Source organism: Podarcis melisellensis (assembly GCF_964234715.1).
Source record: "Podarcis melisellensis genome assembly, chromosome: 9".
NCBI classification, from domain to species: Eukaryota; Metazoa; Chordata; class Lepidosauria; order Squamata; family Lacertidae; genus Podarcis; species Podarcis melisellensis.
This window is the reverse complement of record NC_138541.1, coordinates 12730940-12757106: the sequence shown is the minus strand read 5'-3', so window position 1 is coordinate 12757106 and position 26167 is coordinate 12730940. Positions and strand designations below refer to the sequence as shown.

The 26167-nt window shown below is 45.0% G+C and overlaps 1 protein-coding gene across 1 annotated transcript in view; it reads left to right on the top strand.

The window, feature by feature from the left end:
• Positions 1-226: 226 nt before the first annotated feature.
• RASGEF1B (RasGEF domain family member 1B) overlaps positions 227-26167 on the top strand; it is a 255920-nt gene continuing 229979 nt past the window's right edge. The window contains exon 1 of the mRNA XM_081925120.1: positions 227-334. Coding sequence (XP_081781246.1) covers positions 266-334 — 69 coding nt within the window. The 5' untranslated portion in view covers positions 227-265. The remainder of the gene's footprint in view (positions 335-26167) is intronic.

The window sequence follows — 26167 nt, the reverse complement described above, 5'->3', positions numbered from 1 at the left end:
CAAATTAAGGCCGCGTCAGACCTGGGCGAGTCAGGAGGGGATCCTCCGCACCATCGCACCATCTCCTTGGCACAATGGTGGGGAAGGATGAGCTTGGATAAACAAGACTCTCTCTCTCCTGGAAGGAATGGCCAGGGCTTGGCTCTAAGGAAGCACCTCTCTTTCTCTGCCGCTGCCGCCGCCGCTGCTGCTGCTACGCCTTCAAAGGATATTCTACCTGTGTCAACAAGATCTCTGGGCGAAAACCCTTCCTCTCTGTTTGTATATGGCAAAGTTTCTCGCGGTGCTTCTGGGCTGCACATTGCCGGGCAAGGGACACTCCCCCATGTTCGAGGTAAGCGCCAGGGGGTTTTGCAGGGTGCAGGTGCAAGCTAAAAAAATCTGATGATATCCTTGTTGCATTTGTGCTTGCTTTCTTCTTCAAAATGCCTCCTTTGGCCAGATTTGGGCTCCACAGTCATCACAGCCACCCCCAACCCTTCAAGTGCTAGCCAGCCTGCCTTCTGAGTGGGGTAAAAAGAAGGGTGGTGGTGGTTGTGGAGGAGATGGACCCACCTGTGGTTCTCCAACACAAGAGCAGAACTGACTTCCACTTGACACATCAGTGCGTTAAGCTGTCAGTTGACTGGAGTTTAATTGCACCCTCTTGACATCCGCAGCACATGCTGGGGATATCTGTAGCTTTTCCCCAAGCAGGGATATTTCCCGCCTGCTTCTCTGGAGGATTGAAATCATCCTGCTGTGGTGGCGGGGGGGGGGGGCAGGCGGGCGGGAGGAGAAAGGAGCCAGGGCACTTGTTAGTCTAGGAAGAGGTTTTCGGTGTAAAGTCTGCATCCTCTTTTGATTCCCCAAAGGAAATTGAACTAGAAAGTGACTTCCAGTAAACTGTCAAATGCAAGTGTGTGTGTGTGTGTGTGTGTGTAGAGGGGAACACAAGGTCCAGAATGTGAATGAAGAAGGTGTATTTTAACTGTGGCGGAGCTGGAAAACGACAGGGGGGAAAGAAGGTTGCCGACTCGTGTGTGCTTTCTAAGTATCAGCGATGCAAGACGATTCTCGCAAATAAGAAGCTGAGATGACTTTGGCCAACTTTGGCTCAGCTCCTGGGCATTGTATTTAGGAGTTTAAAAGCTGGTTTTTGCATCTTTTGGCAAGGTTCCGTCTTGCTTAGACGGCACGACTTCTAAAGTTGGAATGTGTAGATTTATACACGTACGCAGGAACACAGGAAGCTGTGTTGTCCTGAGTCGGACCACTGGTCTATCTTCCTCGGTGCTGTCTAAACCAGCCTTTCTCAACCTGTGGGTCCCCAGATGTTGCTGAACTACAACTCCCATCACCCCTAGCTAGCAAGGCCAGCACTCAGGGATGATGGGAGTTGTAGTCCAACAACATCTGGGGACCCACTGATTGGTGGTGTCTCTCCAGGATTTTAGTCAAAGCTCTCTCCAAGCCTTACCTGAAGATGACAGAACTGATGCTCTGCCACTGAGTTATGGCGCTCCCTCCCAATAATGCTGCATATGGGCAAGGAACCCCCGGGTTTCATAGACTTGTAGAGTAAGAAGGGACCACAATGACCATCTTGTCCAACCTTCTGCAATGCAGGAAACTTTGGCCCAACGCAGGGCTCAAACCCACGACCCTGAGATCAAGAGTCTTGTGTGCTACCAACTGAGCTATGCCTGTTCCACCTGGTGTGGCCTTGGGTCTCTCACTGTCTCTCAGGCTAACCTACCTCACTGGGTTGTGGTGAGGATCAAAATAGGCCACTCCCACTTACGTCTCCCTGCGGAAAGGAGATACACAGATATATAGTAAATCCACCCATAGTATGGAGTTTTGGCTCCATGTTTGGGATCATGCCAGTCCAGCACAGGCAACTTTGCAGCCAACAATGACAGGAAGGCAGCGAGCAATAAGCACGATTTATGGCAAAAGTAAAGATTAAGCCCAGTGTATTTTGTGCTGTCCTCAGCTCTTTGTCAGCAGAAATTTGAATACAAAGTGGAGGCAGGGAGGAATATTATAGCAGCCCAGGGCTAAGGATGTTTTCTTGGAAGACACACTGGGCTGAGTTCCTGGGACAGAAGCCTTAAGCCACTGATTTTCTAGCTCTCTGCACCAGGGAACCTGGGAATCCACTGCAAGCGATTCTGGGTGATGTTTTAGGGTGTGCTCTCAGCTCATCCAGGCTTCACTGATGGCTCACCTGGGCTGCTCTAAAACACACCTGTGGTGCAGTTAGGCTTTGGTAGGCTCTTGAGTTAATGGCTTTACAGGAATCACCCTTCTTTTGTTGGCCCTGTGTTTTTGTACGATAAGACCTTCTTCTTCCACACAGGCTCCCCAGAACCCAAAATATAAGCCCAGAAAGGACCTAATTAACAAGCACTGCCATGTTTATTTTCTTTTTGGAGGAAGGGGTTCTGAAGAGCTGTGGGGCCTTTGTGTTGTTGTTTAGTCGTTTAGTTGTGTCCGACTCTTCGTCACCCCATGGACCAGAGCACGCCAGCCAGTCCTGTCTTCCACTGCCTCCCACAGTTCAGTCAGACTCATGTTTGTAGCTTCGAAGACACTATCCAACCATCTCGTCCTCTGTCGTCCCCTTCTCCTTGTGCCCTCAATCTTTCCCAACATCAGGGTCTTTTCCAGGGAGACTTCTCTTCTCATGAGGTGGCCAAAGTATTGGAGCCTCAGCTTCAGGATCTGTCCTTCTAGTGAGCACTCAGGGCTGATTTTCTTCAGAATGGATCGGTTTGATCTTCTTGCAGTCCATGGGACTCTCCAGAGTCTCCTCCAGCACCAGAATTCAAAAGCATCAATTCTTCGGCGATCAGCCTTCTTTGTGGTCCAGCTCTCACTTCCATACATCACTACTGGGAAAACCATAGCTTTTAGTATATGGACCTTTGTCGGCAAGGTGATGTCTCTGCCTTTGTAATATGTGCTTATTGACAAATACGCAAGGAGGGGGCATATGAAGAAGCAAATGTACTCCTCTCAGCCGACAGCACAGAGCGTATATCAGATGCTCAGATGGCAACTTGTACAGTCCCTCCAAGACTCCACCTATTTAGGTCCCCCCCCCCCGTCTACCATGGAGGAAGCAATTTGTACTTTAAAAGAGAGAAAGAAAAATATACCTCTAGACTTCAGACTCTGATGGGATGATTAGGTCTGTGGCTGGGAGAAATCTACTTGGGGAACTAGTTTTTAAAAACGCAATAAAAACTTTTTAAAAATTTGCAACAGGTGCAGGCTGGGTTTTTGCAGCTGACAAGGATATAATTGCCTCCTTTGCAAATCACTTTTATGAGAAGTTTCAGATGCTCAGCTGTGGGAGAAAGCTGGGCGTGTGTACCATTATCCAGTTAAAGATGCAAGGGACTTGATGGGAGCATGAAACAGCTGTGGTGAAGAAATTATACTAGCTCCCGATTAGTTTCTGAGCACAATTCAAAGCGATGGGCTTTTGCTTATAAAGCCCCTTGGTCCAGAAGACCTTTGGGGATGACTTGTCCCATCAGAACCCTTCTCTTCCCCACCACAACGTGATCATCGAATGACGCGCTGCTTTGAACTCAATAATCTGTGATGGTTAGATTAATGTCTGCAAGGAGCAGGGCCTTATCTGTGATGGCCTTGCAAACCATGGCAGGAGCTACTGAAGAACAAGACTTCAAGCACTGCAAGCTTTTGCTTCTTCATTCGACACATGTGTAGGAGGACATTTTTTAATTATTGTTATTTCACTTCAAGATATATTCTGTGCAACATTTTGGCATCCCGTGCCATGCACACTTCAGATCCACGAGAGCAATGTGCTGCTGCCGAAATTCCCATCAAAAGGCACAGGCCCAGCCAACCAGCTCTTGGGGTCGTCTAAAATTAGCTGGCTCCTCTGGCAGCGCCTACATCTGACAGCACAAAAGGCTTCAGCATCATCAAGTTGAGTGTCGGGAAGCATTTGGTACTCGGGGAAGAACAGAGGGTGAATTAGCAAGCGCTTCTAATTCCATTTGATACTTTCTTCGTCTGGAATTGCTTTTGTGTGTTGGATGAAAGAGGCCTTTAGCTTCTCTGCCTGTGTGTTTGATGTTTCAAATGTATCTTTGGATTCACCAGGCCATGTAGAGTCTGTCCCCCCCCCCCCGCCCAGTGCTGCAAATTTATTTTTTTAAAAATATTTTTATTGGTTTCCCCATGTATACATCCTATAACAATATTTCTCTAACAATTTTCCATATTTCCCCCCTCCTCCCCTGGACTTCTCTCATATTCCCACTTTGTTTTATTTCCATATTACTCATCCTGCGTGTTGTTTCCCAAAATTTTCCCAATACTTTTTGTTATATACAATTGTGTTTGTTTATTCAAACCCTGCCAGTGAGTCCAATTCTTTATGTTGTTTCTTCATATATGGCTCCCATTCTCTTTTAAAGTCTTTGTTATCCTTTTCATGTATTTTGTCTGTTAATTTTGCCAGTTCTGCATATTCCATAAGTTTCCCTTGCCATTGTTCTTTCGTTGGTATTACTTCTGTCTTCCAAGCTTGTGCTAATATAATTCTTGCCGCTGTGGTTGCATACATAAATAATTTCCAATTTTCTTTTTTAAAATCTTGATCTAAAATTCCTGGGAGGAATGCTTCTGGCTTCTTAACAAAAGTCTTTTAAAACATTTTTTTCAATTCATTATGTATCATTTCCCAGTAATTTCTAACCCTTTTGCATTTCCACCACATATGATAAAATGTACCATCTTTTTCTTTACATTTCCAGCAGGTTTTAGATCCAGTGCTGCAAATTTTGAAATATGTACAGTCTTGTGTGTGTGAGCTGGTGTGTGTGTGTGTCCATTTTCAAGCACAATACAAAGTGCTGGCTTTAAAAGCTTAGGACCCATGAATCCTGAATCACATATCCCCCCTCCCCGTGCCTGAATCTGTCAGACCATTAAGTGCCACCTCAGATACCTCACTTCATCCAACATGTAAAGGAAAGTGGGTGGTAGAAATTCAAGGCACATTTAAAGCTCCTCCCAAGAATCTTGAGAACTGTAGTTTGAGGGTGTTGGGAATTATAGCCGTGTGAAAAGTGAACTATAGCCCCCAGGATTTTGAGGAGTGGATGGGATCAACTGTGCTTTAAATTTATGGTGTCTGCGTAGCCATCGTAAATAGAGATGGGGCATTTTCAGGCGATCAGCCTTCTTTACGGTCCAGTGAGCTGGACCATAAAGAAGGCTGATCGCCGAAGAATTGATGCTTCTGAATTCTGGTGCTGGAGGAGACTCTTGAGAGTCCCATGGACTGCAAGAAGATCAAACCGATCCATTCTGAAGGAAATCAGCCCTGAGTACTCACTGGAAGGATAGATCCTGAAGCTGAGGCTCCAATACTTTGGCCACCTCATGAGAAGAGAAGACTCCCTGGAAAAGACCCTGATGTTGGGAAAGATGGAGGGCACAAGGAGAAGGGGACGACAGAGGACGAGATGGTTGGACAGTGTTTGTGAAGCTACCAGCATGAGTTTGACCAAACTGCGGGAGGCAGTGGAAGACAGGAGTGCCTGGTGTGCTCTGGTCCATGGGGTCACGAAGAGTCGGACACGACTAAATGACAACAACAACCCTTTCATGGGCGTCTGTCCCCAGAAAGGTTTGCCTGACATCATCTGTTTTCACTTTCAAGAGAGAAAAAAGTCAGTGGTTTTATTTTCATATGCCTACCAGTGATGGCCAAACTTGGCCCTCCAGTTGTTTTGGGACTACAACTCCCATCATCCCTAGCTAACAGGACCAGTGGTCAGGGATGGGAATCGTAGTCCCAAAACAGCTGGAGGGCTGAGTTTGGCCATCACTGCTCTAGGCCATTTGATGTGTGTTCATTTATGCAGGACTTGTTAAGTGTCTGCCAAATTTGCCTGTTACGTCTCATTGTGTTTTTATTTCTTTCCCTCTTTTGTAAGATGCTCTCTGAGTGGTGGCTGAAGAACTGCCAATAAATGTCTTAATAAATATAGGCAAATAAATGAACTAACCAGGGATGCTGCCTCCAGTTTTGGAGAAAGGGGAAACTTTTGGCATGATGTTGCCTAGGAGCTCAACCTGAAACTTAACCCACATAAAGCTTGAGTAACAGGTGTTTCATAAAGCCCTATATGGCCTAGGACCCTTGTACCTACAGGACCGCTTCTCCTGGTATGTCCCAAGGAGGACCTTATGGTCTTCAAATAAAAGCATCTTGGAGATCCCGGGCCATAAGGAAGTTAGGCTGGCCTCGACCAGAGCCAGGGCTTTTTCGGCTGTGGCCCCGATCTGGTGGAATGCTCTGTCACAAGAGACTAGGGCTTTGCGGGACTTGACATATTTCTGCAGGGACTTCAAGGCAGAGATGTTCCAACAGACCCCCTCCGTCTGTAAACCTCATAGAACTCTAGCCCAATGGTTGCCATTAATTTGATTCTGAATTGATTTTAGAATGAATTGATTTTAGAATGTATTTCAATTAATTGACTGTGATTTTGTGTCAACTGCGCTATTTTTACTGTTGTTAGCCACTCTGAGCCTGGCTTTGGCTGGGGAGGGCAGGATATAAATAAATTATTATTATTATTATTATTGGATATTAGAATCATATAATTATAGTTGGAGTCAGAGGTCGATTTAGGGCAGTGTGACCAGTTCTGCCACACTGGGCGTCGAGCCTAGTGGGAGCCACAGGGCTATGCAACTATGACATAGTGAATTGAGCAGAACCGAAGGTGCTGAATTTTGGCCTCGCACAGGGTATGCTGAAATTTGAAAGACCAAAGACAGGGCTGTTGAAGTCCAGCAACCTCTGGAGAGTCACAGGGTTCCCCATGGCTGCTGTAGATGGAGAAAGTCCTTCAATGGTCACCAGTATACTGGCAGATTCCCCTAATCTCCTATTGGGAAACCCAATAGGTACACAAAGGGGCTTATGGGAGCTTAGGAATGGGAGATACCGTATTTTTCGCTCTATAACACGCACCTGACCATAACACGCACGTAGTTTTTAGAGGAGGAAAACAAGAAAAAAATATTCTAAACGAAACAGTGGATGTATGATTTTTGTGGTTCATGCTGTGGCCACAGACATGTGATCTGACGGTGAGTTTGGGGTAGCCCAATGCAAAAATCCTGAGGATCCATGTGGATCCATGCTTTGTAACCACGTTTTTGCACCATTGCGGCCCCATGAAACAGTGGGTGTGGGTGTTTTTTGGTGCAGGCTGTAGCCATGGATATGCTATGTGATCTGATGGTGAATTTGGGGTGACCTAGTGCAAAAATCCTGAGGATCCATGTGGATCCGTGCTTTGTAAACACGTTTTAAGTGGGGAGGGAAGGAAAAGAACTCAAGGGACAAGGAGCACGCGTGGGGGGTGTGGAGAAGGATGCTGCTGATAATGCAGGAGAGGCTCCTCTCTGGCGTTGCTCCATTAGAACAAGCAGGCTCTGCGTCTCTCCCTCCTCCCCGGCAAGGAAACCATGATAGTAACCACTCTGAGAGAAATCAAGAAAAATTACGACCAACACTCTCCCCCAACAAGCGCAGTGAGGTCAAAACACACACACACACACACAGAGAGAGAGAGAGAGAGAGAGAGAGAGAGAGAGAACTGGCCCTAAAGTCGCAGGGTGCTGGAAGTCGCAGGGACGCTGAGGGAGTGAACGGGAAGCAAGAGAAGGAGAAGGAGCCCTCTCTCACACACACAGACACACAGAGTGTCAATTCTAAAGTCGGAGGGAGAGCGCAGGGAGAGTGAAAGGGAAGCAGGAGGAGGAGAAGGAGCCCTCTCTCTCTCTCTCTCTCTCTCTCTCTCTCTCTCTCTCTCTCTCTCACACACACACACACACAGAGTGTCAATTCTAAAGTCGGAGGGAGAGCGCAGGGAGAGTGAAAGGGAAGCAGGAGGAGGAGAACGATAGCTCAAGCACACACACACAGCCCCTATAGTGGCTAATCCAACATCGGACAGCAAAAAACTGCAGGCAGGGACAGAGAGCACGGGGTTCTTTTAAAGAAGCCAACCCCGCTCTGCTTCTCTCCCTCCTCCCAGCTAGGCTGGCTGAAAAGCTTTGCAGCTACTTAGCAGCTCAGTGGGGAGGAGAGAGGATGTTTTAAAGAGGACGGGGTAAAGCAGCCAAGCCCGCTCTGCTTCTCTCCCTCCTCCCCAGCTCAGCTCGCTGACAGGAGCCGCTTACACCCACTTTGCTGTTTCAAAGCAAGCCACCGACAGCTCACAACTGCAGCAGATTCCCCCGCCATCTCTAGGCATTCACTCCATAACACGCACAGACATTTCCCCTTACTTTCTAGGAGGAAAAATCTGCGTGTTATGGAGCGAAATTTACGGTATATTCTGTTTTTCTGGGAACTGGAACCCCATCTTCATCTGTTGAATTTATGCCTTGAACTCAGCCTCAAAGAAACAGGAATCCCACTGAGAAGCAGAAAAGCCTAAGCTCCTGCAGAATAATGGACTCTTTGATGAATCACTTTGGGTTTCTAGGTGTCCTATATATAGAGCTTTCAGCAGTGAATAAAGAGAAGGGACTATTGCTGCATTCATGTAATGGTTTAATTTATTGACAGCCACTCAGATTCCTTCCCCGAACCTCAAGCCGAAGGCCTCTGAGGGAAATGGACTAATTAAAACTATGCATAGCTTTACACGCCGCCCAGTTTGCCGTGAATAAAGTTCAATCTCAATAGCTGGGGCTTTAATAAAGGATTCATTAATCTCACTGTAAATATAGGCAGCCAGTGGAAAGAGCTGAGCAGCAATAATCCCACTTGCAGGGGAAATCCATTGCAAAACTATCGTGGATTTCCAGGAGGGAGAAGAAGGGCTGGGGAAAGCTTCATGGCATACAAACTAGTCCCTGGGATTGGATATAGGGGGAGGGGTTGTAGCTCAGCCGCAGAGGACATGCTTTGAGTGTAGAAGGGGCCAGCAAGAAGTTTCTCCAGGAGATCCTGACTTTGATACAACAGAGCGTGTGTGCCTGTGTGCTGCTGGTATAAATGGGGAAGCAGCGTGAGGGCTGGGGGGGGCATTTAACTATTTGCCTCCCTGCTGTTTTCTCCAATCTAAATTGACCCACTCAAGCTTCTACTTTGGTCCGCAGGGGAGAAAATATAGGTCCCCATGTATCACACCTGTATTTTCCCACCACGGAGCAAAAAAGCAGGGATGCGGGATGAATTGGGAAAGTAGAAGCAGAGGAAACAAATTTATACAGTGATACCTTGGGTTACAGATGCTTCAGGTTACAGACTCCGCTAACCCAGAAATAGTACCTCGGGTTAAGAACTTTGCTTCAGGATGAGAACAGAAATCAGGCTCCGGCGGTGCAGCAGCAGCGGGAGGCCCCATTAGCTAAAGTGGTACCTCAGGTTAAGAACAGTTTCAGGTTAAGAACGGACCTCCAGAACGAATTAAGTTCTTAACCCGAGGTACCACTGTATGTCCCTAGCTCACACTACGTGGAGGATTAAATTTGAAACGGCCTCACCTCCACATTTAGGGAAATAAAAATGAGGAATTAAACACGGGTTTCTTGGTGTAAGATGTAGTTTGGCCCTAACGCCCCAGGTCCGGTTCCTGGCTTCTCCCAAAGAATTCTGTCACTTACCCTGCAGAGTGCTATTAATTCCCAGCACCCTTTGCGAACCACAACTCCCAGGATTATTTAGTGGTGGGAAGGTGCCTTCAAGGTGTGGTGTGCATGCAGCCTAGGATCTCAAGCAGGTCCCCATTCCTGAGCCTCACATGTTTTGCATCACACCCCAGTTCCCCTGCCCCTTCTCCCCTTTTTATTTTAAAGAAATGCTTTGCTTAAGGCAAATCATCTAAGTTTTCTTTGAGCCAACAGCTGCATTCACCCAAAGATCTGGATATCATCATATCTAGTTTGATACTGGGTGACCTTGGCAATAGTAGGTTTGCGCTGAAAGAGTGGTTCAAGCTGCCCTGCAGAAGCCCCTGACCAGTTTCTCATTTGTTTTTTGTGTTTTTTTGACAATAATATTTATTAATTTTCAATAAACATAACAAAGAATAAAATATGCAACAACACAATAGAGAAATGAAAAAGAAGAAAAAAGAATAACAAACTTAAAATACCTAAAACAAAAAAAATTCCTTCCAGTAGCACCTTAAAGACCAACTAAGTCAGTTCTTGGTATGAGCTTTCGTGTGCATGCACACTGAAGTGTGCATGCACACGAAAGCTCATACCAAGAACTGACTTAGTTGGTCTTTAAGGTGCTACTGGAAGGAATTTTTTTTGTTTTGACTATGGCAGACCAACACGGCTACCTATCTGTAACTTAAAATACCTAAACAGAAAAAAAAGAAACTCAATTAATTAATTGAAATCCATTTTCATAAACATTTTAGTTGACTTCCTCTAATCTCCTCCATCTGAATTTCCTCTTAATTTGAATGTAGCAGTTTCCAATATCATTATTTCATCAAACAATATTACAGTCGTATTCCAATTTCTTTACCTTTCCTATAGTACATTTTCTTATTTATATATTTAAATATAATTTAATCCTAGGCCTGATTGGTTCTTTCAAGTGGTTACATTTCTTTAATATTAAGATATTTGTTCAAATAGTCTTTAAATTTCTTCCAGTCTTCTTGGTAGTCCTCTTCTTTCTGGTGGCGGATTCTCCCGGTGAGATCAGCCAGCTCCATAAATTCCATCATCTTCATCTGCCAATTCTTCTACCATTGGTAATTCTTGTGTTTTCCATTTTCTGGCTAGTAAAATCCTAGCAGCTGTTGTGGCATACAAAAATACTTTCACGTCTTGTTTGGGCAATTCAGTACCTACTATCCCATTTGGCACAGGTTTTTGCACTGGAATCCTAGTCTTTTTATTTGCAACTCACTCCTGAGCAAGCCTCCCTCGTTTAACATTGCCTTTGAAAGAAGGCTTGGTGGGGAGAGAGAAAAAAGAGGGAAGTGATAATTGTTTGCTGGTGTTCTTAAGCTGAAGCATTGCACTGTGAACCCCTGTGGAGACGAAAGACTTCTTTCCTCTGGGGGTGTTTAGATGACAATATTAATAACAAGCCCTGAGGCTAGATAGATCAGCCTCAGAAAGATCCCTGAAGTGACAGGCAGGAACAGAGAAAGCTTGCCTCTATAGCAGAGCATATGGCTTGCATGTCAAAGTGCAGGTTCAGTCTTTTGCATCCTGCATCAAGAAATCCCAGGTACCAAGGTGGGTGAGTGGGGATTTCCCATGGTGATGTAGCTTCTTTTGACTCCAGTATCATATTTAGCTTGAGAAATCCACATGTTGCTTATTCGAGAGAGAAAGGTGAAGTTTCTTTCCTCATTATAATTCTTCCCCACTTCTTCTCAAAGGGGCTTTGAGCAGATGGTGTACTTCTCCAAACTAGCAGATTTATCAGAGTCATCTTTGCTTAGCATCAGACTACAGTGGTTCCTTGGTTCTCAAACGCCTTGGTACTCAAATAACTTGGAACCCAAATACTGCAAACCCGGAAGTAAGTGTTCCAGTTTGCGAATACCGTACTTTTTGCTCTATAAGACTCACTTTTTCCCTCCTAAAAAGTAAGGGGAAATGTGTGTGCGTCGTATGGAGCGAATGCAGGCTACGCAGCTATCCCAGAAGCCAGAGCAGCAAGAGGGATTGCTGCTTTCGCTGCGCAGCGATCCCTCTTGTTGTTCTGATTTCTGAAATTCAGAATATATTTTTTCTTGTTTTCCTCCTCCAAAAACTAGGTGCGTCTTAAGGTCTGGTGCGTCTTATAGAGCGAAAAATATGTTATTTTTTGGAAGCTGAACATGCTCTGTTTTGAGTGTTCTGCTTCCGTTTTGCGTGCCACACTTCAGTTTTGAGTGCCACGCTTTCGTTTTGAGTGTTACGCTGAGGTCTGGCTGATTTTGCTATTTATTTTGCGTTCTTGTGGTTCTTTTGTTTTTGTGATTGTGTGGAACCCAGTTCTGCTACTGATTGACTGATTGTGTGACTGCAGTGCATTGTTTATTGCTTTCATTTTATGGATCAATGGTCTCGTTAGATAGCAAAATTCATGTTAAGTTGCTGTTTTAAAAAGTCTGGAATGCATTAATCCATTTTGCACTACTTTCTATGGGAAAGCATGCCTTGGTTTTGGAATGCTTTGGTTTTGGAACGGACTTCCGGAATGGATTAAGCTTGAGAACCAAGGTACCACTGTATTCTTTTAGTACAGGGGTAGGGGATGTGGTTGGATTACAACTGGGTTCCAAGTTATCGGCCTTGGCCATTGGCCATGATGGCTGGGGCTGGTGGGAGTTCAGCAACATCGGGAGGGCCAAAGTTCCCCAGCCCCACTCTAGTATCCTTAATAAGTGGGATCTGCAACAGAACCTCACCGCTGGAAGTGCTTGTGTGGAGAGAGTCAGCCATCCCCCCATAACGTCTTCCAGGGCCTGCTCTGAGTTTGAATCCAGACACAGGATGGGGAATGTGTGGCCCTCTATATGCTGTTGAACTCTCATCAGCCCCATCCAGCATGGTCAGGTGATGGCCTTCATAGGATCCAACTCCTAGGGGCTGAGGGGGTCTTTGCCCCCTCCCCAATAAAATATTGGAGTGGGTGCCCCCCAAAGAGTTGCCATTCAAATGACATGCATGCACCATGTCATGTGGTTGATTATGTGGGGTGGGGCTTACCTGCCCCCTCCATATTTTGTTCAAGTTGGTGTCCCTGTTGGTCTTTGAGGTCCATCAACAGGTTCCTCATCCTGATCTAGGCTTTCCGAGGTGTCTCTCTCACATTTGAAAACAGCAGAAGCAATACAGAGATGAGGATGGAACTAATAATAATAATAATAATTTATTTATACCCCACCCATCTGGCGGCTTCCCAAAAAATATTAAAATACTGTAATACATCAAACATTAAAAGCTTCCCTAAACAGGGCTGCCTTCAGATGTCTTCTAAAAGTCTGGTAGTTGTTGTTCTCTTTGACATCTGGTGGGAGGGTGTTCCACAGGGCGGGTGCCACTACCGAGAAGGCCCTCTGCCTGGTTCCCTGTAACTTAAACAGCAGGACATCACAAAGATGCAAAAGCTCAGTTTAAGGCTCTAATTCGATGCACACTTTCCAGAGAGTAAGCTGGGACTTACTTCTGAGTAAAGAAGCATATGCTGCAAGTCCCTCTCTCACATTTCGACTGGATGCAAGTCTCTAATGCGGGCATCTCCAACCTTCGGCCCGCCAGATGTTTTGGACTACAATTCCCATCATCCATGACCACTGGTTTTGTTAGCTAGGGATCATGGGAGTTGTAGGCCAAAACATCTGGAGGGCTGCAGGTTGGGGATGCCTGCTCTAATGTGCATGCATACTCAAACCACATTCCCTCCACCCCTTGAAAGCTGAAGAAAATGGGTATTTGGGGTTCATTGTTTCCATATCTTAGCATGTGTGGATTCCACTTCTTGAAAAGGAGAGGGGAAGCACGGTTCAGGCCCAGAAAGATAATATGCTGAATCTAATTTCCGGGTTGCTGGAGAATTCTCTATCTCCATTAACATCCTCTTCTTGACATTTGTGCTGAGCCAGCTTTCAACATCCAGAAGAAAAAACAAACTACAAGCCCACCACTTACCAACTCACTCTGCCCCTCTGCCCGTTAGATTTTTTATGATGTCAATTTTCCACTTGAAGCAGCTAAAAGGGACTTGCAGAACATAATCTCTTAATCTTAATTGTTTAATCATTTATAGGTTGCTTTTTCGAATAACTGTTTTTTTTTTAAATGACTTACAGCATGTTCCAAGCACAAACAGCCCTACTAGAATATCGGTGGCAGTCCCGCTCCCCTCTTCAGACTATTTTCTTTCATGGGGTGCCCTAGAGGAAGAATAGATTTGCCTTTTCTTAGGATACGACATTTAGCAGGAAGCAATGGACACATGAACCAGTAAATGAAAAATCTCATTCATCTTCCCCTTGCTTTTACGGTAGCACAGGCTGCTGTCCGTGGTGCTGCAATTGTTCGATTTGGGATCAGTATTCAGTCCGGTGATATTTGTAAGTTTCAGGGCAGGCAGAGTGAAAATGACTGCTGATGTTTGGTTTAACCTTCAGAGGGCGGGTGAGTTTGAGTTGTTAGCCATTAGAACAAAATCAAAACAGCTACATCTCCACTGCACTATTTCCTTATCCAAGGCAGTTTTTATCAATTTACATCCCTTAGTTCAGCTTCTTGGTCTCTTCCTTGCCCTCTCCTGGTTACTTCCTGTGCACTCTGTCACTTTCCAATGTTTTGGATCTCTTAAAGTGCCCCATCTCTTTTTATTTCTTGCAATTCTTCACCTCCAACTTTTCAAACTTCTGACCCCACAACCTTTCGGCTTACCCAGTTTTCTATATTGATGTATGTACAGTGGTACCTCGGGTTACAGATGCTTCGGGTTACACACACTTCAGGTTACAGACTCCACTAACCCAGAAATAGTGCTTCAGGTTAAGAACTTTGCTTCAGGATGAGAACAGAAATTGTGCTCCGGCGGCGCAGCGGCAGCAGGAGGCCCAATTAGCTAAAGTGGTGCTTCAGGTTAAGAACAGTTTCAGGTTACGTACGGACCTCCGGAACAAATTAAGTACCACTGTACAATATTTTGACTTCTCCACTTTCAGTGGATCAGGAGGAGAGTCTTTGATAAGTTTCTATTTCCCCTTAATTGCAACCCCCCCACAACACCTATGAAGAAACTTGAGCAAAACCTCTGTGCCTAAACCTTTGACCTTCCTGTGACCATCGTCCTGAACAAAACATCCCCATGTACTTTTAACCTTCCTGTGAATTTTTGGCCCTCCTGTGCCTTCAAACCAAAACCACAAGTTCTGTTCCTTTGCAACATGAAACATGCTAAATTGTTTGTTTGTTTGTTTGTGTGTGTGTGTGTGTGTGCAGGGAGACACAGCAAAGATGTATAAAATTACGAAGAACGTGGGAAAAAAATGAATGAGTTCCTCCAGTTAAATCCAATGGCAGTAGATTCAGGAGAAACAAATGGAAGTAGTTCCCCTCTAATACAGATGTAACGTAAGGAGTTCATGGACACAAAATCTGATACTGGCCACTTGGTTAGATGGCTTTAACATTATCTTTAAAAGTAGCAAATGATCTGTCACAGGCTATTGACCATAATAGGGCAAAATGGAAACTCTGCAGTCAAAGGTAGTTTATCTCTGAATATCCAATGCTGGCGAGGTGCTGGCTATCTACACTGTGACATTTCTGGGACATTCAGGCAGTATATACACCATACATTTAAATAGCACCACCCCCAATTCTGGGAACTGTAGTTTACCCCTCTCAGAGCTACAGTTCCCAGAATGCTTGACAAATTGCCATTCCGTGGATTCTTTGGGTGAAGGAGAGGGAAAGTGTTTTGAATCGCTCCCCAGACCACTTGAAATATCTTTTCAGCCTATTGTAGGAATTGTAGTTTGCCCTGCTAGATGCTGCATGATTTTCAATTGTATTTTTATTGCTTCTTTTATTTCTCATATACTGTATTCGTTGTATCATGGTATGAATTCCATGGAGGTCAAATTGCAATACAATAAAACGCAGTACATAAGAAATGAAAGAAGCCATAAAAATAGAATTAATAATCAATATCAATATTGGATGCAATGGATGTGTTGTCTCCCATCTTCAGCTGCAAATTCACAGAACACCTGATTGAATCTTGCAGACCACTTGTGGTCCATGGACCACAGCTTGTAAACCTCTGCATTAAATGTTTGTGGTTTATGCGCCTTGGTTGGAGGTAAAGGTGAAGGTAAATGGACCCCTGACAATTAAGTCCAGTCGCGAACGACTCTGGGGTTGCGGCGCTCATCTCGCTTTACAGGCCAAGGGAGCCAGTATTTGTCTGCTTCCGCAGACAGTTTTTCTGGGTCATGTGGCCATGTGTTTATGTGGGATAAAAAGTCCAGTTGCAGATGACTCTGGGGTTGCAGCGCTCAACGGCTTCCGGGTCATGTGGCCAGCATGACTAAGCCGCTTCTGGCAAACCAGAGCAGCACACGGAAACACTGTTTACCTTCCCGCTGGAGTGGTACCTATTTATCTACTTGCACTGTGTGCTTTCAAACTGCTATGTTGGCAGGAGCTGGGACCGAACAACAGGTGCTCACCCTTTTGTGGGGATTCGAACCGCCGACCTTTTGATCGGCAAGCCCAAGCGGCACAGTGGTTTAACCCACAGTGCCACCTGTATCCCATTGTTTGGAGGTAAAGGGACTTTCAGAGCCACTCATACATCTTTCCCCCAATTGCTATTAAAATGATGATCCTGTTCTCAGTATGACACAACTGAGTTGAGTCTAGACAAAATTGCAGCAAGTTCTTGCTTATTTGTGTAGGAATTTGTTTGAGGGTGGAGTTCCTTTAGGGGCTGGAAATTTTTTTAATGAGCTCTCTAATTAGGCTTTTGATGGAATCCCTTAATTGATGTTTGCTCAGTTTGTGAGCTCTTTGGCTATTTAATTAATGCCTGTTTATTCCAGCAATGTTTGATAAGTACAGGCGCACAAATGTTATGAATAAAACACGGAGTCTCATGAGCTCTGGGCTTCCTAATTTTGCCAAACTCCTCCTCTTGAAATGAAATCTGGTGGAAGCAACGCAGCTCAGAGAGTGTGAGTGGTGAGCCGGGAAGTCATGATTTTGAGGCTACCCCTCAGCCACTGATCCTCAAAAGGGGGGTAACACTGGCCTTCTTTAGACATTGCTTTTGTGAGAATACTTTGGTAACGCCTGTGAAGAATGCTCAGATATGTTCTCCGTATAAATGCTACCATCACTCTTAAATTTAAGGAGCAGAATGAAGCCAGGCAGGTCATAAGCAGAGAGCAGGGATGTTGTAGGGAGATTCTTAAGATTTATTATGCAAGCCAGCAGAGGATAATGGTGATAGGGGTTAAAGCCCTTAATGAAGGGCTGAGGAGCATCTTTTCCAGTCCAGATGTTGTGAACAACTTTCCAAGATCCACATGCCAGTTGTGGCTGTGTATAGAGGCAAAGCCCACTCACCCGCTCTGAGACCGCACAGCTAATTCTCCCCTGGCCTCCTCGCTGGCCCAAGTAGAACCAATTCAGCCAGCTAGCCCTAGGGATTATCTAATTGATTTTTGAATTTTATTGTTATTCATGTTTTTATACTGTATTTTATGCTGCTTTTATAATTAAGTGTTTTAAAGTGTTTTAAATTTGTTGTTAGCCGCCCTGAGCCTGGTTTTCGAACCGGGAAGGGCAGGTATAAATATTTTTTTAAAAATTATTATTATTATTATTATTATTAAAAGGGGTGGAACAGTGTGACTCCTACCTCTGTACAGCAGGCTACGTTCCAAGGCACATGAAGTCAGAAATTTCTATAAACATACGTGGGTGGCGCTGGGGTCTAAAAACCACAGAGCCTAGGGCTTGCTGATCAGAAGGTCGGCGGTTCAAATCCCCGCGACGGGGTGAGCTCCCGTTTCTCAGTCCCTGTTCCTGCCAACCTAGCAGTTCGAAAGCACGTTAAATTCAAGTAGATAAATAGGTACCACTCCAGCGGGAAGGTAAATGGCGTTTCGGTGTGCTGCTCTGGTTTGCCAGAAGCAGCTTAGTCATGCTGGCCACATGACCCGGAAGCTGTTGAGCGCTGCAACCCCAGAGTCGTCTGCAACTGGACTTTTTATCCCACATAAACACATCTCTTCATCCATCCATCCCAGCTAGGCAATATCATTAAAAGGTTCAGGGATTCGCAATGTGTTTACTTCAGGTACGTCCAGCCATTGCAGCTGGACAAGCTTTTGGGTGTCCCGCAATGTATTGAGATGTTCTACATGGTGTTTGCAAGTTCTTCAGCTCACTGTCCACAGCCCCTCTCACCTTTGTGCTAACAGCATGCCAGACTCTGAGAGAAGACTGGATGTCAAGTTGATTCAGTGACAGCAGGGGGGGGGGAGTGGGGGAAAGAAAATATCTCCTATAAATCTGCTCCTGATAAATTTTGATAACATAACCTGGAGGTTCTTGGAAAGGAGATAGAGACATAATTGGCGCAACGGCTGCTGGCAGACATTTTTTTTTTGCTTTTCACCCATGGTTGGAAATGAAATACTGCCACAATCTTCGATAAATGAGATGGGAGGGAAGCACATTGCAGGTCAAGGGAAAAGGGCAGAAGGAATTGGTCAGGACATCCGTGCAGGAAATAAATTGCATCCAGTCTTTGAAATGCTGCCCGTTATTGAACCTGAATTGTTTTTAAGTCTCTTTTTCCTATCTGACTGGACAAGTTGATAGCTCGGTATATTAAAGGACAAGACCTGACAAAGGACTGAAATGTTAATAAACGGCTCCGCAATCAGCACTAGAAGAGAAATCTTGATAGAACTCAAAAGTTGGTTGCGTTTTGATGGCTCAGTGTGAGGCTGCCATGTATTATTTAAAAATGGAATCAAAGTCGACAAAAAAACCCCGATTCTCTGTGCCAGTTTTAATAAGACGCAACACTAGATTTCAGCCTGCTTTTTTACTCTTACTCTTTCCAAAGTTGGCATCATTAGATAGGTTTTTATAAAATAAATGCTTCTCGAAAGTTTTTAAGGACTCATCCACATGTCTACTTGTCCTGCTGCCCCCCCCCCCCAGCCAGGAAAAAAACCCTCTTTACTGCTGAATCGGAGCAAATGTCAATCAAGTTTTTCTGTGGATTTCTCTGATTCAGCAGTAAAGAGAAAGTTTTCCCAGGAAAAATGGTGGTGCAAAGGCAAAATCACTTCCATCCATGCCTGGAAAGGACAGGACAAATGGAAAACCTCTTGGGCCATTGCTTCCCAGGTGTTGTTAAGTATAACTGGTTTAATTCATACTGAAAATGGGAATGTCTATGTATTGCATACCCTCCAACATTCTCTGATGAAAATAGGTTGTTGTTGTTGTTTAGTTGTTCAGTCGTGTCCGACTCTTCGTGACCCCATGGACCAGAGCATGCCAGGCACTCCTGTCTTCCACTGCCTCCCACAGTTCGGTCAAACTCATGCTGGTAGCTTCGAGAACACTGTCCAACCATTTTGGCCTCTGTCGTCCCCTTCTCCTTGTGCCCTCCATCTTTCCCAAAATCAGGGTCTTTTCCAGGGAGTCTTCTCTCCTCATGAGGTGACCAAAGTATTGGAGCCTCAGCTTCAGGATCTGTCCTTCCAGTGAGCACTCAGGGCTGATTTCCTTCAGAATGGAGAGGTTTGATCTTCTTGCAGTCCATGGGACTCTCAAGAGTCTCCTCCAGCACCATAATTCAAAAGCATCAATTCTTGGGCGATCAGCCTTCTTTATGGTCCAGCTCTCACTTCCATTCATCACTACTGGGAAAACCATAGCTTTAACTAAATGGACCTTTGTTGGCAAGGTGATGTCTCTGCTTTTTAGGATGCTGTCTAGGTTTGTCATTGCTACTCCATGGATGAAAACAGATGTTCTTGTTTAGTCGTGTCCAACTCTACATTCCATTAAACAACAACATTGCTACTCCATGGATGAAAATAGGTACATCCCATTAAACAACAAGAGTAATAATTTTACCAAATATACCTTGCCCATTTGACTGGGTTGCCCCAGCCACTCTGGGTGGCTTCCATCATATATAAAAACATAATAAATTGGGGGTTGGATAACTCAATACTGGGTAACTCAATACCTGCCAGCATTTCTCCAATGAAAATAGGGACGTCCTAAGGAAAAGTGGGACATATCAGAGGATTATCCCATTTTAGCCTTATATTTGCACCCCATCGTGAGCAGCTTGGGTGAAGGGCATTGTGGGAAATGAAGGTATGCTTACAGAAGTTGAGTAAGGGGCTTTTAAATTTCACAGGGTGATTTTATCTCGGTGTTTTGTAACCATAAACGATTCAGATGCCTCAATCTGCCGGGCTTTTCAAACACTAGAATTTGTGCGTCTGAAGGTTTTATTGAAATGAAGTGTCACACTGCTGGTGGAACAGATTTGGCTGCCCAAGCCATTGTGGCAGGTTGTGTGGTTCCCTCTCTGAGAAGCGCTACACAGATTCCTCTGTAATCTTCGCAGCACTTCTCCCTGGGCACCTGGCATTCAGAGGCTTAGCAAGATGTTTTATTAAAAAAGAGAGAGATGCAGAATTAATAAGCTTCTGGCCACAGGAAACCTGGAGTCAAACAATCCATTCTTCCTGACTCCCCTTGGGAAGCTGGCAGCCTGATCTTAACTGGGGGCACAATTCCATCAAAGTTAAGCACTGTTAAACCTTGTTAAGTTCAAGGCGAGGAACTGAAGAACTGTGCATCTATTCCATGAAATCAGTTGCCTTCAAAACGCTTCACTGTGCCCTCTGTTTTTCCAGAACTGCCATAGAAATATTCAGGGCTTTTTCCCCCAGGCAAAACTCAGTTCAGGTAGACACTATGGCAAAATGTAAGTGTGGATAATCTCTCAGACCAGTGGTCCATCTACCTGAGAATTATCTACACTGACTTATCTCTTGTATCAGCCTCTACAGCCACGTCAGGTGCTGTAACTCATGAACAGTTTGACTTCACCCCTGAAGGTGAACTTTTCCATGGTCTCCAGAGACAGACAGATGCCACCACCAGCAAAAATCCAAGCTGACTGCAAGCAGGGCTTTTTCCCACCCAACCTGAACTCACTGGAACTGAGTTCTGGCACCTCTCAGGTTGGCCATTGCCTTTCTAAGAGTACGAGGGAGGTGTTCATGGTGAGTTTTGGCACCTTTTTTTCTGTAAAAGTAGCAGCAACTCCAAGTGACTCTCCAGGATTTCAGGCCAACATAGAGATGCTAGGGGGTTTTCTGCATGCAAACTCCATACTACTCCATACTACTGAGCTATGGGCGTTCCTCCACTGCTATAAGGAAGCTGGGGCCGTTGTCCCTGCAAACAGTTGCCTACCAAAGTAGGCTCCAGAACTCTCCTGTAGACAAGGATGCCAGGAATTCTATCCTAAGGCCTGCAGATTCAGTAACTGGAATATCTAAAGCAGGGGTCAGCAACCTTTTTCTGTCGTGGGCCGGTCCACTGTGCCTCAGACCTTGTGGGGGGCTGGACTATATTTTTTGGGGGAGAAATGAACAAATGCCTATGCCCCACAAATAACCCAGAGATGTATTTTCAATAAAAGGACACATTCTACTCATGTAAAAACACGCTGATTCCTGGACCGTCCATGGGCCGGATTGAGAAGGGGATTGGGCCGCATCCGGCCCCCAGGTCATAAGCATCCCCCTTTCTCTCCTCATCAAGTCAATTTCCCTCTTCTTTGTGGGGGCCGGTAATTTCTTCACAGCATCACAACCTATCCCAGAGCTCTAGGTGCGATGTGCCAATTTTCCTTTTCTGGAAGGAATGATCTGACTTCTTCCCCTTCCGCCTACCACCATCTGCACCACTTCTCCCGCTCTGTTGCATTAACCTAAAAAACTTCATGGCTCTCTTGGCATCAAACCCTCTCTGCATATATTAGAGGCATTTCAATATTTTTGTTGCTGCTCCGTCTTGACAGCCTGTGTTATCCTGACCTTACACTGAACTTCCCAGTAGCTCTAATCCTCTGCTTTGATTCTTAATGTTTAATACATTTTTAAAAACATGCACACACATTAGCCTGCTTTATCCAGAAGGAGAGTGGAAGTCCCTGGCTTTTGATTTGTAATGTGCATTGAAGTGTCAGACAGAGCAATTTGGTTCCCTGTGGTGAGCTGGAGCAACAACCCAGATACGGCTCTTGTAGAGCTTGCTCTTCCTGAAATGTGAAGAGTTGAAGAAATCCACCAAGCCCTCCTTTCTGCTCTCTTTTGGCAGCATCTTGTCATGGACTGGCTGGAGGCACCAACTGGGGAACCCCAAAGGTAACCCCCAGGGGAAGAAAGCTCAGAGGCAGGGGATTGGTGGTGGGATGATGATGAGTGGTCAGAGGGAAAACAGGGAGCAGACTGGGGAGAGGAGGTGTCAGAAGCTGAAGAGGAAACAGGGTTTCGTGAGCAGGAAGAGTCTGTGGCAGAGAGCAGTCCAGAACCAGAACCAGAAGTGGAGGCTGAAGAGGAGGGGAGCCAAGAGCCAGAAATGAGACAGGTTGGTGAGGAAGCTAGGATGTCTCCTCTTCCTGCGATATGCAGCTCCTCTCCGCTCTGGTCTCCCAGAACCCAAAGAGGTATGAAAAGAGTGGAGCAAAGGCAGGCAAGATGAAGGAGCCTCAGATTGCTTGGGAAGGAACCTGGGGAGGAGGAGACTTAGAGGGCTGTGAGAAGGCAGGGACCTTCAGTCCTTGCAACTGTCTCATTGGGGAAAGATCTACTGAGAAGTGTTGCTGTGCTCACTAGGCCTGACCCTCTGAGCCATTTTGTTTTTTGAATAGAGTCAGAGCTTTTTTCCTTTAAAAAAATGTTTAGGGGCACTCTCATTTTGACTCAAGAAAATCACCATTTTGTATTTAAAATCGGGAAAAATAAGCACTGCCCCTCAATGGGGACAAACCTTCATCAGTAAAACACCACACATCCACATTCCACACTGCTTCACACATTAAACGCTTGCTTCCGTCAGGGACTCAGGAAACACCGGGAAAGGAAAGGAAGCCGCCATCGGAGGTGGTAACAACGAAACTGACCAATCACCGTGCTAGATTCCAGCTCCTACTTCACACATTAAACGCCCGCTTCCGTCTGGGACTCAGGAAACACCAGGAAAGGAAGCCACCATCGGGGGCAGCAACGGAACTGACAATTCACTGTGCTACAGAAGAAACTAATGTTTTAAACATTTTTAGTTTCTTCTCCTGTTAGATTCACAAAATGTTTAGGGGTATACGTACCCCTGCCACCCCAAAGCACTGAATAGAGTTAACTTATCTGGCACCGTGTGAGCTATTGCTGACCTGTTCCTGACACCTGCCCTAATACTTCTTCACTTTGTCCTACACCTGCATCATTGTAGCTCTGTGGTAGAGCATCTGCTTTTGCATGCAGAAGGTCTCAGCTTCAATCCCAGGGATCTCCAGGTAGGGCTGGGAAACGAATCCCATCTGAAATCCTGGAGTTGGTGTAAACAATACTGAGCTAGATGGTGCAGTATTCTGTCTCAGTAAAAGGCAGCTCTCTATCATACATTACCCAAGACACCCCATTCTCTAAGGCAGCAAACTTTAAGTATTAGATTGGGGGGCTGCCCACCCTTTTGGGCCAGTTGACACAGCTATAATTTTGAGAAAGTGTTGTGGGTGCCAGTCATAAAATGGCTACCATGGAGGTGTAGCAAAAACACTGAAATGAATTCAGAAACACTGAATTTACTGAAATCTTTTGCAGGTGCCATAGGAGGTACTGGAGGGCCCAGTGGTGCCCACGGGCACCAAGTTGGTGACCATTGCAACTAAACCTTTAGTTGATTAATTGGTCGGGAGTCTATTTTAATCAGCAGGGCAGATGTCGGTGCTCAAACAGCAAGCTTTAGTTTTGTAATAGCAATTCCTCAAATGTTGGCAAGATCCATTCAAAAGCGAAACCAGTTAGGAGAAGATCCAAGTTTGTCCCGTGTGTTGAAAGAGACAATTGAAAGAGAATTAGCACTAAAGCTGTTTCCTTTCTTTTTCTTTTCTGTTCCTTTTTTTTTGAAAGTGCTGCAGACTTGACAGAGAAGAATGAGGGGGTGAATAATTAGATCTTTAGCTGCGACATTATGTTCAATACACCCCCCCCCCCGGTTCACTCAGCTGCCTTCTGTACAAATGTACAGAAAAGCCTTTTAAAAAAAATATGAAATGAGAAAGCTTTGTTATTGTAATGATGGGTTGTGCATCTGGTGGTTTTCAGCTTTAAAGCACTTTGCAAATTCTGATAGGGCTGATATTTTGTTCTATCATACAGTTGCCTCCCTGAACAGCCTAATTGTGTGGAGAGCGGAGGCTATCTAGGTCATGCATCCCATCAGTACAGGGATTTCCGCTTGTGCAATGGGACTTCCAACCCCTCACCTCCCCCTGCACGCATCCTGCACCCTCCCCAGATCTGATCTGTAGGCTTGGGGCAAATCTGCCTGGAACGGATTTAGGGAATGCATAGGGAACCAAAGAGGGTAGTTTAGGGTTGCCACACAGAAGAGCAAAAAAGAGGACACATTTGTAGGTGGGGAGGGTGGGGGGAGGAAGAAAAAATAGCAGTATTAGTGTGTGTGCAGTAAAATAAAAAAGGTGTATTAAAATATTTAATAATGGTAATAAAAATAAAATAAATAAATAAAAATGGGGGCGATTATTAAGAGATGTCGGTGAAAGTAAACTAGAAAGAGAAACAAAAAAAATTCCTTCCAGTAGCACCTTAAAGACCAACTAAGTTAGTTCTTGGTATGAGCTTTCGTGTGCATTCACACTTCTTCAGATACGAATGCATGCACACGAAAGCTCATACCAAGAACTAACTTAGTTGGTCTTTAAGGTGCTACTGGAAGGAATTTTTTTTGTTTTGACTATGGCAGACCAACACGGCTACCTATCTGTAACTAGAAAGAGAAGGGGAGATATTGTTAAAAGAAGAAGGGGATTGCCCACCCCCACCCCCCGAGAAAAGGAAGAAAAGAAAATGACCCAAAATACAAAAACAAACCTATTTATTATTATTATTATTATTATTATTATTATTATTATTATTATTATTATTATTAATTACCCCACCCATCTGACTGGGTTGCCCCAGCCACCCTGGGCAGCTTGCAATATATAAAAAACAGAATAAAACACTGCACATTAAAATAAGGTTACCAGATTTTTTTCAATGAATCCGGGGACACTTTTCAACTTCAGTCGGAATGGATGGGTTTTGTCAGGGGACTGATTTCTAAATCCGAGAACTGTCCCCGGGAAACAGGGACGTCTGGTAACCTTACATTAAAAAGATTTCCTATACAGGGCTGTATTCAGATGTCTTCTGAAAGTTGACTAGTTACTTATCTCCTTGGCTTGGGGGGTCACATAACTCCAAACTTTCCAATATTTCGCAGATGAAATAAATATAAATTTAAGGAACTGCGGAAAAAGGAGGAAGGAAGTTGAGTTTTGAAATGTTTAAATGACTGTAAAACTATTGAAATTCATATAAATGAAAATTACAAATAATTTAAAAACAAAACAAAAAACATTTCTTTGATGAAAATTAGGGGCAGGTGGTGTTGTGGTCTAAACCACAGAGCCTAAGGCTTGCCAGAAAGTGGCAGAAAGTGAGAAGGAATTAAAGAACCTTTTAATGAGGGTGAAAGAGGAGAGTGCAAAATATGGTCTGAAGCTCAACATCAAAAAAACGAAGATCATGGCCACTGGTCCCATCACCTCCTGGCAAATAGAAGGGGAAGAAATGGAGGTAGTGAGAGATTTTACTTTCTTGGGCTCAATGATCACTGCAGATGGTGACAGCAGCCACGAAATTAAAAGACGCCTGCTTCTTGGGAGAAGGGCAATGACAGGCCTAGACAGCATCTTGAGAAGTAGAGACATCACCTTGCCAACAAAGGTTCGTATAGTTAAAGCTATGGTTTTCCCAGTAGTGATGTATGTAAGTGAGAGCTGGACCATAAAGAAGGCTGATCGCCCAAGAATTGATGCTTTTGAATTATGGTGCTGGAGGAGACTCTTGAGAGTCCCATGGACTGCAAGAAGATCAAACCTCTCCATACTGAAGGAAATCAACCCTGAGTGCTCACTGGAAGGACAGATTGTGAAGCTGAGGCTCCAGTACTTTGGCCACCTCATGAGAAGAGAAGACTCCCTGGAGAAGACCCTGATGTTGGGAAAGATGGAGGGCACAAGGAGAAGGGGGCGACAGAGGACGAGATGGTTGGATAGTGTTTTCGAGGCTACCAGCATGAGTTTGACCAAACTGCGGGAGGCAGTAGAGGACAGAGGTGCCTGGCGTTCTCTGGTCCATGGGGTCACGAAGAGTCGGACACGACTAAACGACTAAACAACAACAACAACAACAAGGCTTGCCAATTAGAAGGTCGGTGGTTCGAATCCATGCGACGGGGTGACCTCCCGTTGCTCGTTGCCTGCTCC